Source organism: Sitodiplosis mosellana, unplaced genomic scaffold (assembly GCF_009176505.1).
Source record: "Sitodiplosis mosellana isolate CC-2019 unplaced genomic scaffold, AAFC_SMos_1.0 Smas_scaffold_5, whole genome shotgun sequence".
Taxonomy (NCBI): Eukaryota; Metazoa; Arthropoda; class Insecta; order Diptera; family Cecidomyiidae; genus Sitodiplosis; species Sitodiplosis mosellana.
Genome location: NW_022595248.1, coordinates 4,837,704 through 4,852,024, shown reverse-complemented (window position 1 = coordinate 4,852,024; position 14,321 = coordinate 4,837,704). Strand labels below are relative to the sequence as shown.

General features: G+C 36.8%; 1 protein-coding gene across 2 annotated transcripts in view; it reads right to left on the bottom strand.

The window, feature by feature from the left end:
* Nucleotides 1-138: 138 nt before the first annotated feature.
* LOC129566832 (protein dimmed) overlaps nt 139-14,321 on the bottom strand; it is a 27,336-nt gene continuing 13,153 nt past the window's right edge. Inside the window, exons 2-4 of one of the 2 annotated variants that reach the window (XM_055443098.1) lie at nt 7,933-8,414; nt 7,599-7,823; nt 139-7,285 (exon numbers count right to left, since the gene is read on the bottom strand). In XM_055443098.1, the coding sequence (XP_055299073.1) occupies nt 7,022-7,285; nt 7,599-7,823; nt 7,933-8,118 (675 nt within the window). In that variant the 5' untranslated portion in view covers nt 8,119-8,414 and the 3' untranslated portion in view covers nt 139-7,021. The remainder of the gene's footprint in view (nt 7,286-7,598; nt 7,824-7,932; nt 8,415-14,321) is intronic. The other variant, XM_055443099.1, reaches the window with a different exon arrangement.

The following is a 14,321-nucleotide window of genomic DNA, read 5'->3' as shown; positions in this document are numbered from 1 at the left end:
AAAAAATAGAGAAACAACGAAGAGTTGCCACGCTAAGTGGGTAAGATCTCGAGAAATGACAAGAGAAACACATTTGTGGTTGTCAAAAGAACTGTAAAATGTTTGTTGCGCAACCATTTATCGCACAACAGTATCGAATTTGTTTTTTTTTTCAACGGGTCGGGATTTCAAAAACTGTGCAACATTGGGATTTTCTGTCGTTTTCACTAGGGAGACGTTCAACATTTTTCATCGGTTTTTTAAAGAAATAAACTTGCATAATCGATCATCAATATTTGGATTTTCATTAACAACACCAGATGAAACTGTCACAAATTTATTGATTTGGTTGCTTACTTACAAAATGAACTTTTTTTGTCCCGTGTTTGTGTATGTTGTTCAACGAGAATTCTTCTGCTTCATCGCAGTGAAAGTGGGAAAGTTTTCCAGAATTTCGAGCATTGTTGCATGCGATAATCAGCTGTTTGCGGTTTTTATGGACATGCACTTATCGCAAACAGTGGAAATTTTATGTCTTGAGTTTTGAAGTAAACGTTCAACAACTTGTTTAGCTTCAGCAAAAATGTGGTTCGAAAGCGGAAAACTTGGAAGGATGCTCGAATAAATCGTTCCACATGAAAGATGAAACCGTGTTTCGATACCAAATGAAATGAATGTAAAGTTCTTATTTTTTTTACGTAAATCAGGGAAAACTATTTTATTATACTGCTTGAAAAAACGTCTAAAAATGAAACAAAATCGTTTTGCTCGACTAATAAAGAATTTACACTCCACATAGACCGATATCTTTCATTACACCGGAACCCCGCGCCGACACTGATAGCATACAATATCGGTTATCAACTCAAGGCCTGGTTATAGACGATTTGCAATTTTTTTTGAAAAAGCCCCAATCTGTATCGCCGCGAGAAGTAAATAGTTTTCCCTGATGTAAATAAAAAAACGAACAAGTTTCATTAAATTTCCACTTTAAAAAGCCGAAGTCAAATTCCAATCGATTCCTGGATATTGCAAGTCTACTTCATCTGCAGTCGCAATGTTTTTAGGTCAAAATGTATAGAGTTAGAAGTTGTCGACGAGAAGAGCAAAAAAAAATTGAGATCAACGCAATTTTCATATTAATCCTTACCCTACTCCGTGTGTACTGACTACACACACATGCGTGAAATACATTTTGATATTTCTTGTTTCTTGGTACTAAATCGTAAATACAATGAATTACATGCTTGAATATTTCACGTGGAAAGTTTTCCCGGCGAAATTGAGGTGTTACACTGTGAATAACCAAGAAGCTTTAAAATTAAACTAAACTAATGAACCAATTGCCATGAACTTAAAAGGATGCTTAAATCAATTCCGACGAAACCCAAAGAACTAAAATGTAAAATTGATGCTTGTATTCGCAACACAAAGTATCATAATATAGAAAATGGTTTTGCATGGATTTCTGTCAGTTTATAGCTCATGTCAGTTTTTATTTACCCCATTGCATACACACACACACACACACACACACATGCACACATGCACGCACGCACGCACACTTGATTCGCTTAGATGTTAGAAACCACATAAACATTAAAGCGCTAGCACATCGATGAATTAAAATGTAGTAGTAGTTTTTTTTTTTGGGGTAATTTTATCATCATAACACATTTCCACAATTTATTTGTTCCATTCAAATGTTTATCACGTGTAATATTCCAGCAGCTCTCGTTTTTATTCCTTTCAATAAATCTAGAGTGTGTTTTATAAACTTAACTTGGTATTTAGTTGTGAATAGAGATGCATGCAACAATGAAACAGTTTTTCATATATTTCTCACATAAATTGGAAGAAAGAGAGTACAATGGGGAGAGTGAGAAACGGGGAAAACAATGAACTTTGAACTAAATATTTTTGATGGGGAAACACTTGTGTATGCATTTTTCCATGTGAAATAATTGTTGTGCTATTTGCACGCTAGTTTATAAAACTCGTTTGGCATAATTCGACGCAATTTCGGTGTTTATATCCCCCTTTATACGCCGACAACTATTTCCTGCTTCACCTTCTCAGCAGCTCACACTCAGTTCCATACGAAAAACGAACAAATAGAAACAAACAAAAAAAACACAAGAATCGTCAACGTATTTTTTTTTAATAAAGTGTAAGCGCACCCACGCGCTCTCGCCACTTCATTTCCGAAACTTTGTTGTGCAAAGCAGAAAATGGTGAAAATACACATGCACACAGAGGGAAAGAGAGTCACTTAACTGCAATGTGCATGCACATATCTTGCTTATATGATACGAACATGGGTGGCCGCTTCGGTATACAATCACACAGACACATAACACAAATACAACGAGAGAATAATTAATAAATTTGTCGCTAATTGAATGAATATGCCAACTGTAAGTTTTAATTAAACCGTCGATTGCGTTGGCAAATCAGATAACAAGCTGGAAGAAATTGATTTTTTTTTTAAATACAACTGTAACTATTTGCTAATTGAACGATTTTAACAACAGAAACAAAAAAAAAATAATGTGAATAGCCAACCATTAGCCACACAATGGTCGTTTCCTCTGTTTTGCCATTAATTTCAATGCTGTTGTTGTTCTAAACGCGTATCTCTTCTGGATTTTGATACAAAAACGTTTCTCATCTTTTTTTCTGGGTTTGTCGATGGACAGAGTTTTTGTTGTTCTGCATATAAAGAGAGAGAGAGAGAGAGACCACACGATGCGGTTATCAACATCAATTGTGGATATATTTCATTCATAAATGCGTGAAGTATTTATTACAGACGTATATATGTATATTGTGCTGAAAGAAAATCCATCCATTGACTCTTTCGTCGCTGTCATGACGGGAATTCAAAGCGTTTCGCAGCCACTTTAGTGATAAACTATTCGTTGAGAATGTGAGCGCGTGTTTGGCACAACAGAAGACAAAGCTAGAGAAAAAAAAAACTACAGAATAAGTTCATAAAAGCCGAACTCTGTTACTTTACTTGAGATGTAATTACGTTTGTAATTCATAGTACGACGGAGAGCAAAGAAGCAAAAAAGCACACACACACACACACATCTATCGCCGGGTAGCATTAAGCTGGCAATACTTTTTTTTCACTCTTTTACTCTCTCTCTCTCTCTCTCTCTCCCTCGCTCGCTTGTTCTCTTTCATTTTTTTCTTCTTGTCTACAATGACTTGAAACAATATCATATGAATAAATGGAGTCTTTTGCTCAACATGAACATTGAACACACTTGAGCTTGAAACACAACAAACGTTGCTATCTGCAACGCTATTAGTTCGTTTAGTTTCAATGGAAAATTTCATTATTTTTCCGACGATCCACACACATACACACCCAGTGCAAAATGCCAAACGAGCAAAAAGTGGCTGTTGTTTGGTTCAATTTATTTTTGTTATTCTTTTCAACAGAAAATTAGTTCGTCTATAGGAAAACTGAATCGATGTAGACACACAAGCGTGCACTGTGTGTGTGCTACACCATGAATATTGCAAACGAATTTAACATCCGTGTCGTCGTAGCACACCATTATTTCGAGGTAGTATGTATTGTGTTTGTATTTGTGTGATCAGTTCGCTTTTTTTCTTGTCCGCTCGAGCTTAATGTATTAGAAAAACCAGAGTCAAGGCGGATTAAATGCCATTGTCGTTTCATGTTCGATGAGCAAAAATCGACAAAAATTATTTGTGTTTTTTTTTCCTACATTTTTTTTCTTAGGAGCAACTGAATATCCAATTTAGCTCTTTGTCTGATGCGATGTGTCTAATGCAGAAATTCGATTTAGCATTTATTATTTGAAATAGAAGTTTTGATGAGGCAGTAGGCGTAATATGAATCGGCTTCTCGCTCGCTTTTTCACCGGCCATTGTTTATCATCACAGTTTATCTTCTTCTTCTTCTTCTTCTTCAGCTGAAATAGCCTTTTATCCTTATGCCGTTGTCGTCGTTGTGCATTGTTGTTTTGTCAGTGACGTAACATCGCAAAGTGTTCTTTTGATCTGTTGTGATCTGATCATCTCTTAAGAGTCAGAAGATAAAATGTACTCAAGCGCGATACATACGCCTTCCAATGTACACACATCACTACCGCCATCACCCGCCACCACCACCGAAGTTTATCTAACGTTTATAAAAAATCATTTGCTTATTTACAGATCACTTCCGTTTAGTATTTAGTTGTACTCATGGCATAGATGAGAGATAACATGTTCCGTGCCCCGCATTTGCACTCAACCACGTCGCCACCAACGTGGCTGCTTCTGTTGTTGCTGGTGCCACCGCCGCCAATGAATGCTTCATAATTCACAAAGTCAAGTGTATATTTTTGGCCTTTTGTAATTGAAACCGAGCAAAAGCGAGAGCGAGAGAGAGGGAGCAAGATAGAGAATGAAAGTCATGTATTAGTGTACATGTGAAAACGGCACTTGTTCTCCATTATTCGCACATAAAAGCCTGTTGAATGCCATTATCGATCTTTTCTGTATTTTCTCTGCCTTGTGTTCGCTGATTGTTTGGCTTAAACAATGGGTCACATCATTTGATTGTTGATGATAGATGCTCATGCATTGCTCCGTGCTGGTCGCTACCAAAAAGGTATGAAATTCTAATGGATGTCAACACAGCGCGCGCACGGCATTGACATATTAATGAATGAACCGTAGAAGAGATAAGGAATGAAAGCGAGAGAGAGAGAGAGAGAGAGAAAGATAGAGCGAAGGCAAAGAAAGAAACGGGCTTGAAGTATTGCATAAAGGAATGCTCTTCATGAATTTCATTAGAGATATCGCTCACATATTTAGCTGATTCTCGGAGTCACTTTAGATTTATTCACCGTTTTCCCTCTCCAGCCTCTTTGGCTGCTTCCGCTGCCGCCACTGCTGCTTTTCATTTTACCGCTTTCGCCGACGTCATTTCGATCAACAATAAATTCCTACGCGTTTCAAACAAAAACCCATTCATCTCTTGGCATCATCATCATCATCACACGGCGCATTAACTGTGTGTATTATCCACAACAATACGTTAAATGAATGTGTCTTCCCCTCGTGGCGGTTACACAACATTTATTAATTTATATTATATGAAATTAAATGTAACTTATAATAAAATCATATATTCGAAACAGATTGATATTGCTGTCGGCCTACTGGGAAATGCCAAAAAATAAAACGAAAACATGAGTGTGAGCGCGTCAACACAACCAACACGAACAAATGAACGAAAGGCAAAAAAATTGAATGAAATATACAAGGGAATGTAAACACACATACAACACATACAATCTAATTGAGCAACAACATTACAAACTATAATGGAATTTTTCATCGAGCAGCGAATAAGGGACATAAAGCCATGCCATTAAATGCTGCGGGGTGTATTGTTTAGATTTCTCGTCATCGTCATCGTCGTTTTTTACGATATTTGTACTGTGAAATATAGAAAACTGCAGGCTTTTTTCATGTACATTTATATGTAGTTTGTAGTATAGTATAGTAAATATTAATAGATATAGAGTTTGTTGAGAGAGAGAGAAGAAAAAAATCCCTTTTCGCATGCGTGTACGTGTGTTTATGTGGCTTTTGCTCCAATTTGATTTAAGGTCGAATACAACTACTAATTCACTGATTAAATCTCCCTTTCTTACATAAAATTACAGCCATATATCTTTTAAAATTCCCAATCAATCAACAACTCTCTTCCTAATATATATTTAGCTCTCTTATGATCTCATCACAATGAGATTTTTCATATTTTTTTCTTCATTTTTTTCTGGTTTTTTTTTTCTTCTTTAAACCATAGTGACTAGTTTGACTTGACTCATTGAAATAATAAATGTACAAATTTATCTCCTTTCCTTCTTCTTCCGCTTTTCCATTTTTTCCTGCCTTCACTAACACCTCGCCTCTACCACTTCCATCATTTTCACGAACACATCCTGTAACACCACATCCAGTTATAAATATATTTACGTATCTAATTTATCATATTTTAGTTTATGCATATATGTATAATATTATATTACAATACAGCTGAATTAATATGAATATATTCATTCGGTGTGCAGACCTTTAGCGTGATCCAAGAATCTATTTGCTGTGTTTTTTTTCCTTTATTCGTTCATCATTTCCTCTCTTTCTGTTTGGTTGTATGTATTTTTCTTCATCTTCGTTTCCTTTTTTTATTTACTGTAGACCCACACACACACATACACACACACAAACATACACACGAAAGTGTTTGTAAATTGATATTTATTTATATGATGATAATAATAACAGTGGGATCGTGCACCCACTCATCATCATCTGATGAGTGATTGCTGTAAAAATGTCTATTTTTAGAAGAACAAAAAAATGTATGTTTCATCCGCATGCCGGTATATGTGTGTGTCTATTTATGTTAGTTGTTAATGGAAAGAGCATATGAACACATACGACATCAATTTGGTGTGTCATGTAAAAAAAAAAATCAACAAAAAAACCTAATTGAAATTATGTAATTGCACAAATTTGTTTGTTCTCCTGTTCAAACTGGTTCACATTTCTCAATTAAATCGCATTAAATCGTACTTAATCATTGCTACATCAAGAACAATTGAAAAATTAAAAACCAAAACTCATAATCATTTTCTCAAGCTCATTTTGGTTGAAACTTTTTTTTTACCGTTAAAAAAACAACACAATCATCTTCAGTCAATTGGTATTTTATAAAAAGTACGAAAGACGTTGTTCGTCGTCATCGTTAACTTTCAACGACTTGACTGGAGCTCATCTCAAATCATTTTTTCCCTCTTGTCTTACTGATCAATCCCGAAAAAAGAATGAAAAGAGACGAGTAATTATTACCTTGATTACATTTAATCTGTTTGTTTTCTTTTTAGATTTGTTTGTTCTGTGTTTGTTATTGTTGTTGTTGTTTTGATGAAGCGAACACTTGATGCTTTTGCACTGGTTCTGCTGCTGCTGGTGGTGATGCTGTTATTATTGTCATCGAACTTGTTTAATTAAGTAAATCCGGAAATGTTTCATCGAAGCAGTCACTTTTCAGTGTATCAATATCGTCAATGTCGTTGGCTGCATTCGTTTCAATGAAATCACAACTAATTGAAGTCGAACTGAGACCATTGCCATTGATCCCATTTTCGCCGCGCATTAGCACAATTATGTCCGTTAGAGCGGTTATATAGTTTTTGGCCAATGTAAGTGTCTCGATTTTTGACAGACGACGCTCTTTTTTCACGTGCGGAATCACCTCACGCAATGACTGAAAATCGCAGGGAAGATGGATGGGATAAAATGCACAGGAAAGAGAGAGAGAGAGAGAGAAAGGAAGAAAAAGAGAAACATCGAAAAGTTAATGAAATGAATTGTGTAAAACTTTGTCGCCGAGCAAATATTCGTCAATTTTAAAGTTGGTTGACGAATTAAAAGGCAAAAACAAACACATAAACCCAGCAAGAGAGAGAGAGAGAGAGACAAGTTAAGAACTTTGTTGAATCGCCGATGATCATTATTAATCCGATGAGTTGTGTAATCAATTATAATTGTCATACCTGATAAGGCGTATATAAACATACCTCATAAGCGTCGTTCAAACTGTGCATTCGCATGCGTTCACGTTCATTGGATTCCAAGCGTCGCAAATTGCGTTCCTTAGCATTTAGTTGGCCTTTTCGCCGTCGTGAATTGGTTGCACTTCGTCCGCGTGATGTTCGTGTTGTTGTCGTACCACCGCAGCCACTTGTGTCATCACTTTGTGAACTTGAGTCAGTCATCTCTGGATCGAATAGTTGCACTTGCTGCTGCACACGGTAAATCAAAATTCATTAGTATTTCGTTTGGATGATGGAAAACAAATTGATCTTCTTCATGGAAAAAAATATGCAGAAAGAAAAAAAAAACCTGTTGTACTTTTTTGGCGCTACGTTTCGGTCTCATTGAGCCGGTTTCTTCTTCGTTGGGCGTTGTTTGTTTCTCATTGGCATTGGTGTAACCGAACAGTGCATTGGCCACCGATTGACCAATGTCTTCGACAAATTGATTTTGATGACGATTCGATGCTGAATGGGTCGGTTCTTCGGTCAATTCAGATCGCATTTTCACTTCACTCACAATTACTTTTGTTTGTTCAATTAAAGAAAGTTTGTCGCGCAATTTTGACGAGAGCCAGAGAAATTTTCAAGAGTTCTGTTATTTTCCCGTTATCGCTTCTTTTTTTTTTAAATTCTTCAATCAAACATTAATTGTTCACTGGTTTTCCGTTGAATTTTAATGCAATTGCATTGTCATCCTGCCACCGCAAATAGAAAATCAATGACTTCTTATTCCAACTTCGGCAAACTTTACTCCACAATTGCCAGCAATAATATTGCTATAACTCGTTCAACGAACAGCTGCAATGACAAATCAGAAGAATAACAATGAATTCAATGTATTAAATAAATTTTTTTATTTTAAGAATCATTACAATCTGAAACGTGTTCCAACTAATTTATTTCATCAACCCATTTTCGGTTCAACTATATCAAATCGTATAAAGTCCTCTTTGAATGAGGAATGTAGTTATTCAATTAATTTCCAAGAATTAACCAGTTGAAATTTTCCGCGCATGACTTTGCTCTTCACATTTGCATTCAAGTTCGAAGTACTGTTCTCTTTGACACGCGTACTTCGAATGGCTTCTCAATGTTACCTAAGTATGCCACGTCGACAGCTATGCATTTATCAAAAGTGTGAACTTTCAACAACTTATACGTGTCTTATAGATTTTAATTTGTAGTCATAATTGCAGAATATTCAAAGTGTATTATTCATTGGGTTACACTTTCATCACGCGTGCCCTATTACTTACAAATTCAGATCATGCTGGAACTCGAACCGGTTTCAGTGTATTTATAGAAATATGCTAAAATGTATGCCGTAAATTTTAGCACCCACAAAATTTGACAGTTGGCTGTTTTTGTTTGTAAACAAAACATCGTATTGTTGTTTCGAATTTCCATGTTGGTTGCCACGGCTTTTGTTTGATGCCTAACACAGCGAATCAATGCAAATGATGTCTCCGTTAATCGAACGGTATATATATTTTGAAAAGCCGCAGGCAAATCGAATCAATGCACATCAATAGAGGAAAACGTTTAAATTTATCCGCTATAGGTGAATGTGATTTGCATTATGAATACGCCACACTCCCGCCTCCTCTTATTGCTCACACCAATTGTTTACCACAAATTCAATCGCAAATGAAGCACCAAAAATCAATGCCATGACAGCATTGCAGTTACACATGAAAATTATCACCATTTTGGCATTTAATGTCATGTATACGGTTAGCATTTCGGTTTCGATATCAAGCCATACATTGTAATAACGGCTTACATCAGTTTGGTATTTTATGACAGCATAAATTTCAACACATTTCTGATTACTGATAGAATAATTATTTGAATGTTTGTGCCTCAGTTGTTGGTATTAAAATCAAGATAACTCCATTTATGCTTCTGAACTTTGTTTATATTGATAAAGAAAAAATGTGAAATGAAAATATCGATGAAGGAAAGAAAAACCAATATTTCGGCCATTTAATCAACGGACTGCACGTGTGCTGAAATTCAAACATTTTGGTTTATGGTGTAAATGGTTTAACCATAAATTGTCAGTGATATGAATTACACAACTGACACTAACAACGAGGGAAGCGAAGTCAGTCAGCGTTAAACCACGTCGTTGTCATCGGAAGTGATTGCGGTGAATGGGATATTCACCAAACTATATTGAACGTGTAACATTGGCTGTGTGCTGTATCTCTCTCATACCCGATCTCATTCTCGTTCGCACTAACTCAAATGCTGTGGATTTGGTTGCGCGCATCATCAAACAGAGACATATAATGTGATAGGCAACCTGTTGACTTTGACTCGCTGGCTTTTGTGCACACTATAGGAGCAAACTGAAACTCGTCTCGTCTCGTTCGGATAGCAGAGCTTAAGCAAATTTTTTAAGTGCATCGCTTGAGGTAAAACTTAATACCGTTACCGTATCGCACTCAATTCAATAATTGAAATAACAACAACTTTGAACGTGACAACGAATAAAGCGATCGCTTTGATGAGATGTGTTATTTATGAGCGTACGAGATTTCAAGAGCGCTCTTCAATTTAAAGAAAACGGTAGATAATTCTGCAATGAATAGTTGCGGTTTTTGAGTATACATTCAAGTGGTGGGAGAAGTAAAATCGAAACATTCTTTTATGACTACTTGACTCAAGGTTTGACCACATAGTTTTAATTTTGGTAACAATTTAATTTAATAGCATAATTGCAATTTTACTACGAAATCTCACAAACCTTCCAACCGAAAATACCCTCTTTTTTGTAGGTATCATTGGAAAAAAAATCGTAAATTCACTGAAATCTCAAACTTGTTAACCTTTAGTATAATTTAAGATGTTTTGAAGTACAGCTATAATTTTCCCACGTACGGCAAAAAATCGCATCGCAGTTTCTCGAAATGTATGGAGAAAAGTTGCAAAAATTACAATGAAGGCGTCGTGAAGAGCGTTGCTTTTGTAAATATTTCATTGAACGCGAGCGCACGTTGCCAATGGCGGCCCCAAAGGAAGTGTCTAATCTATATCGTTTACTTCTTTTTACTCTCTCTCTCTCTCTCTCTTGTTTATTTTCAGCGTTGTAGCTAAGGTTACCGTTATCCTTACAGTTCAACTATAACCAAAGTCTTTCAGTATGGGGGTGGTTTTTTTTCTCTCTTTCATCTCGTCTTTTCTTTCGGTTGATTGTTTGTCGATTGCTTCAAGTGGTGAATTATTGCTGAACTTTCGCTAAGCAGAATAGTCGTCGGCATATTTCGAATATGTAAAATGGCAAACGAACCATCAATAAAGTTACTAACGAAAAATAAATTGCTCAATTAACGTTTGTCATTTTTTTTCTCGCTACGATGGGCTGTTTGATGTTTGATTTTTGTTTGCACGAACACGGAACCAAACACACTCAGTGAATCACTCACACACTCGAAACTGTATCAAGTCACCACAATGAATAGCAGCACACCGTTAGATTGAATGCAGCTGGTGGCAAGCGAAGTTTGTTTAATTTGTTTGTGCTCTAAAGCGTGAGGCATCGAGTAAGCAGGTCACTTCTGCAAACGGCTAAGCAGCTCTCTCTCTCTCATTTTAATATATACAAACACAGTGTTGTACCAAGAGCTGATGAATGTTCAGTGAATGTTTAACCTTTTTTCTGCTTGCTTCATAAAACTCCGGTCCGCGCAAAAGGTAGGCAATATCACGAGCAACAGCGTAGAAAAAAAAGTCAACATCAAATGGATGGGAGCGATTCGCTATTAGCGGCCAATTCAGTTGAAAGCGATGAACCAACAAACACTTCCAAGAGCTAACACGACAATTTGAGCACACGACCGATACGCTTCGAGCAGAGAAATTGAAATTAATTGAGAGCGGTAATTTTTTTTTTCTTCTGTTGAACTTTTTGCAGCCTTTGAACATTCTGTCTGAAATTCGATTTTTGATATAAAAGATGCCATACAATGTTTCAAAGCATCGATTTGAAGTTATCTTCAATGAAAATGCGCCGTGCCAATCTTCAGCAATCACCGTCGGAAAGAGACATAGGTGAATTTAGACATTAAACTCGATTTAAAGGACTCGACGACTTTCAAGACTTTTAACCAAACAAAAAGACTCATCACAAAAAGTAGACACCAAACTACAAAGCATTTGCGTAGGATTTTTTATCAATTTCAAGGGAGTTGAACTGCTTACTTGACCTCTTCCCTTGAGTCATTTTTGACGAAAAAGTTTCAAATTCACTCGAATATTCAGTGCGCGTGAGCGCGCGCGACCCAAACACAAAAATGCAACAACATTCAATGGATTAGACGTAATTAAAATCCGACTGAATGAGAGACGGATCGTGCTCTTGTAAACAGGAACATTTCGCGGTGATGAAGAAAACAAAATAAAACCAATTCATTACTGCGTAGTAAGAGCAGAAGAAAAAGCGAAGAAAGTCCATTCTCATTTCATTGATATGTGTGTTTGTTCCGGTGTCTGCAAATGAAAATTATCCGATAATATGTAGCGAGATATCATTGTCTCTCAATCTTTTTCCCCTTTCTCTTCTTCTCTCTCTCTCTCTTTCATTCGGTATCCATTCCCGGAACAATGTTTCACCCCAGAGAAATTAGCGTGATAACAAACCATCATAATTCAATGGAAACTGGTCACTCATGTGTTCATAGTGGAAAATTATCAGCGAATTAGAGTGAAAATGCTGGCCTCCGAACGAACGAAGGCACTAGTGATATCACCATTGTCTTTTCGCTACGATGATTTTTGATTGGACATTGTATCGCATTGTCGTTCGTTCTCGCTCTCGCACACACATACACTCAATGTGTATGCTTTTCGATTGGCAATGAAGATCGAGCGATATGATTTAATCCAATTTTAGATCAATTCAACGCAAATAATTCGTCAGTGTCATTGCCAAAATTCTACATGGAATTGCACATTTGCCTACTCGTGTCAAATTCCATAAGATTTATTATCAATTGCTGAAAATTGCTTCAAAATCGAATGGGTTCCAGTGCCTTCCCTTGAACCTGTAGTAATAAGTCATCGGCAGCAATGGTTAATCGCATTGGCGCTAAAGTTTTGACAATTTTACTTTCATACTTCGTCAATTACATTTGGACAGTCTTAGAGTATAAGCCAGTGCCATTCAACATTTCAAAAAGATGAGTTGTGAAGAGAAAAGGGACAGAAAAAAAGCATTTGGCTCCATGTTTGTGTATCATTTAATTCGTGTTCAGATTGTGTGTCCTCATTCTTTTATTGTCGTCAACGCACATAAATTCTTGTCGCCTGTTGACACACACACACACACTCACATAAATAGACTCCGCACTCGCTCGTACCGTAAGTGAAATAAATAATTTTTTAATGCTGTGAGCATTCGCATGATGCGGTTTCTTATTTATTTTGATCTATCCGAATGGACGAAACAAAAACGGTCGTCGAATCAAGCAGTCACAAGGAATATGGCATGTGTATTAGATATTTTGTGCCTGATTCATACCGTCTGCTCTGAGTTGCGTTTTTTTTCTTCTTCTCGTTTATTCGTCGGTTGGCTTGTCACTGTCGTTGTCGTCACTGTCGTATGAACAATCCAGTAAAAATTAAGAAGGAAAAACGCACATCAGCATATTGGCGCCAATGTGTCGATTTACCCTATAATAATATTCACTATGCGATTAACACCCACCATCATTCAGGCTTTCTCTGCTTTCTCTCCACGACACTCTCTTTCTCTCTCTCTCTCGTTCGCCACAGATCAATCTTTCTCGCTTCGTTTTTTTTCTTTTTCTCTCTCTACACAGAGAAAGCATCAGCCAGCGGTATGTATGTTAGTGTGTATATGTGTGCGAACGTGTGTATGTATAACGGAGCAGTCAATTTGTTGCGTTCATATCCATTCCCATTATCAGGAAGAAAAACCAAGAGCCATGAAATGTGAACATTGTTCAACATCATCATTCTCTCGCTTCAACACTCGTTTTGGTCGCAACCACGTCTATCATTACTTTTATGGACTAAATATACTTGATATATATTGTGTATAATTTACTTTTGACAAAATCCCTGCACGTATTAAAAATTATATTCCTAAGTATTGGAGTGGCATGTGCTGCTGATGTGATGCTGTGTCTGTCTGCTTTGGTTTGTATGCCTGTTCGACGAGATAAAGGAATGCGGTGTATACGTGTGTGTGTGTGTGTGTGTGTGTGTGTGTGTGTATGTATGTATGTGTGTCTGTATATTGACGGGCGAACCGTACAGATATGATGTTGTTGGCATCGCCGCCAATAATTCAACAATATTGCAATATATTGATGACTTTTGCGAGACAATAAGCACGAAGAAAACAACAAGCACAATGATAATGATGATGAAGATGATGAAGAAGAACGGAAGAAAGGCAGCAGCAGCAGCAGCAGCATTGCCGAGACAGTCCAAAATGAAAGCAATGCGAGAATAAGGAGAGCGAAAGAAAGAAAAAAGAAAGGAGTGAAAATGCGATATGGCAAAACGCTAACTTAAGTACATCAAATTCAATTTGTTTTCGAACTCCGTGGCGAATATTCAGTTTGAGTGAATAAATAGGCGAATTGTGGCGACAGGCAAATAGAAAAAGAATGAAAGAGAAGGAGGGATGGAGAGAGAGAGAGAGAGAGAGAGAGAGAGAGAGAGAGAGAGAGA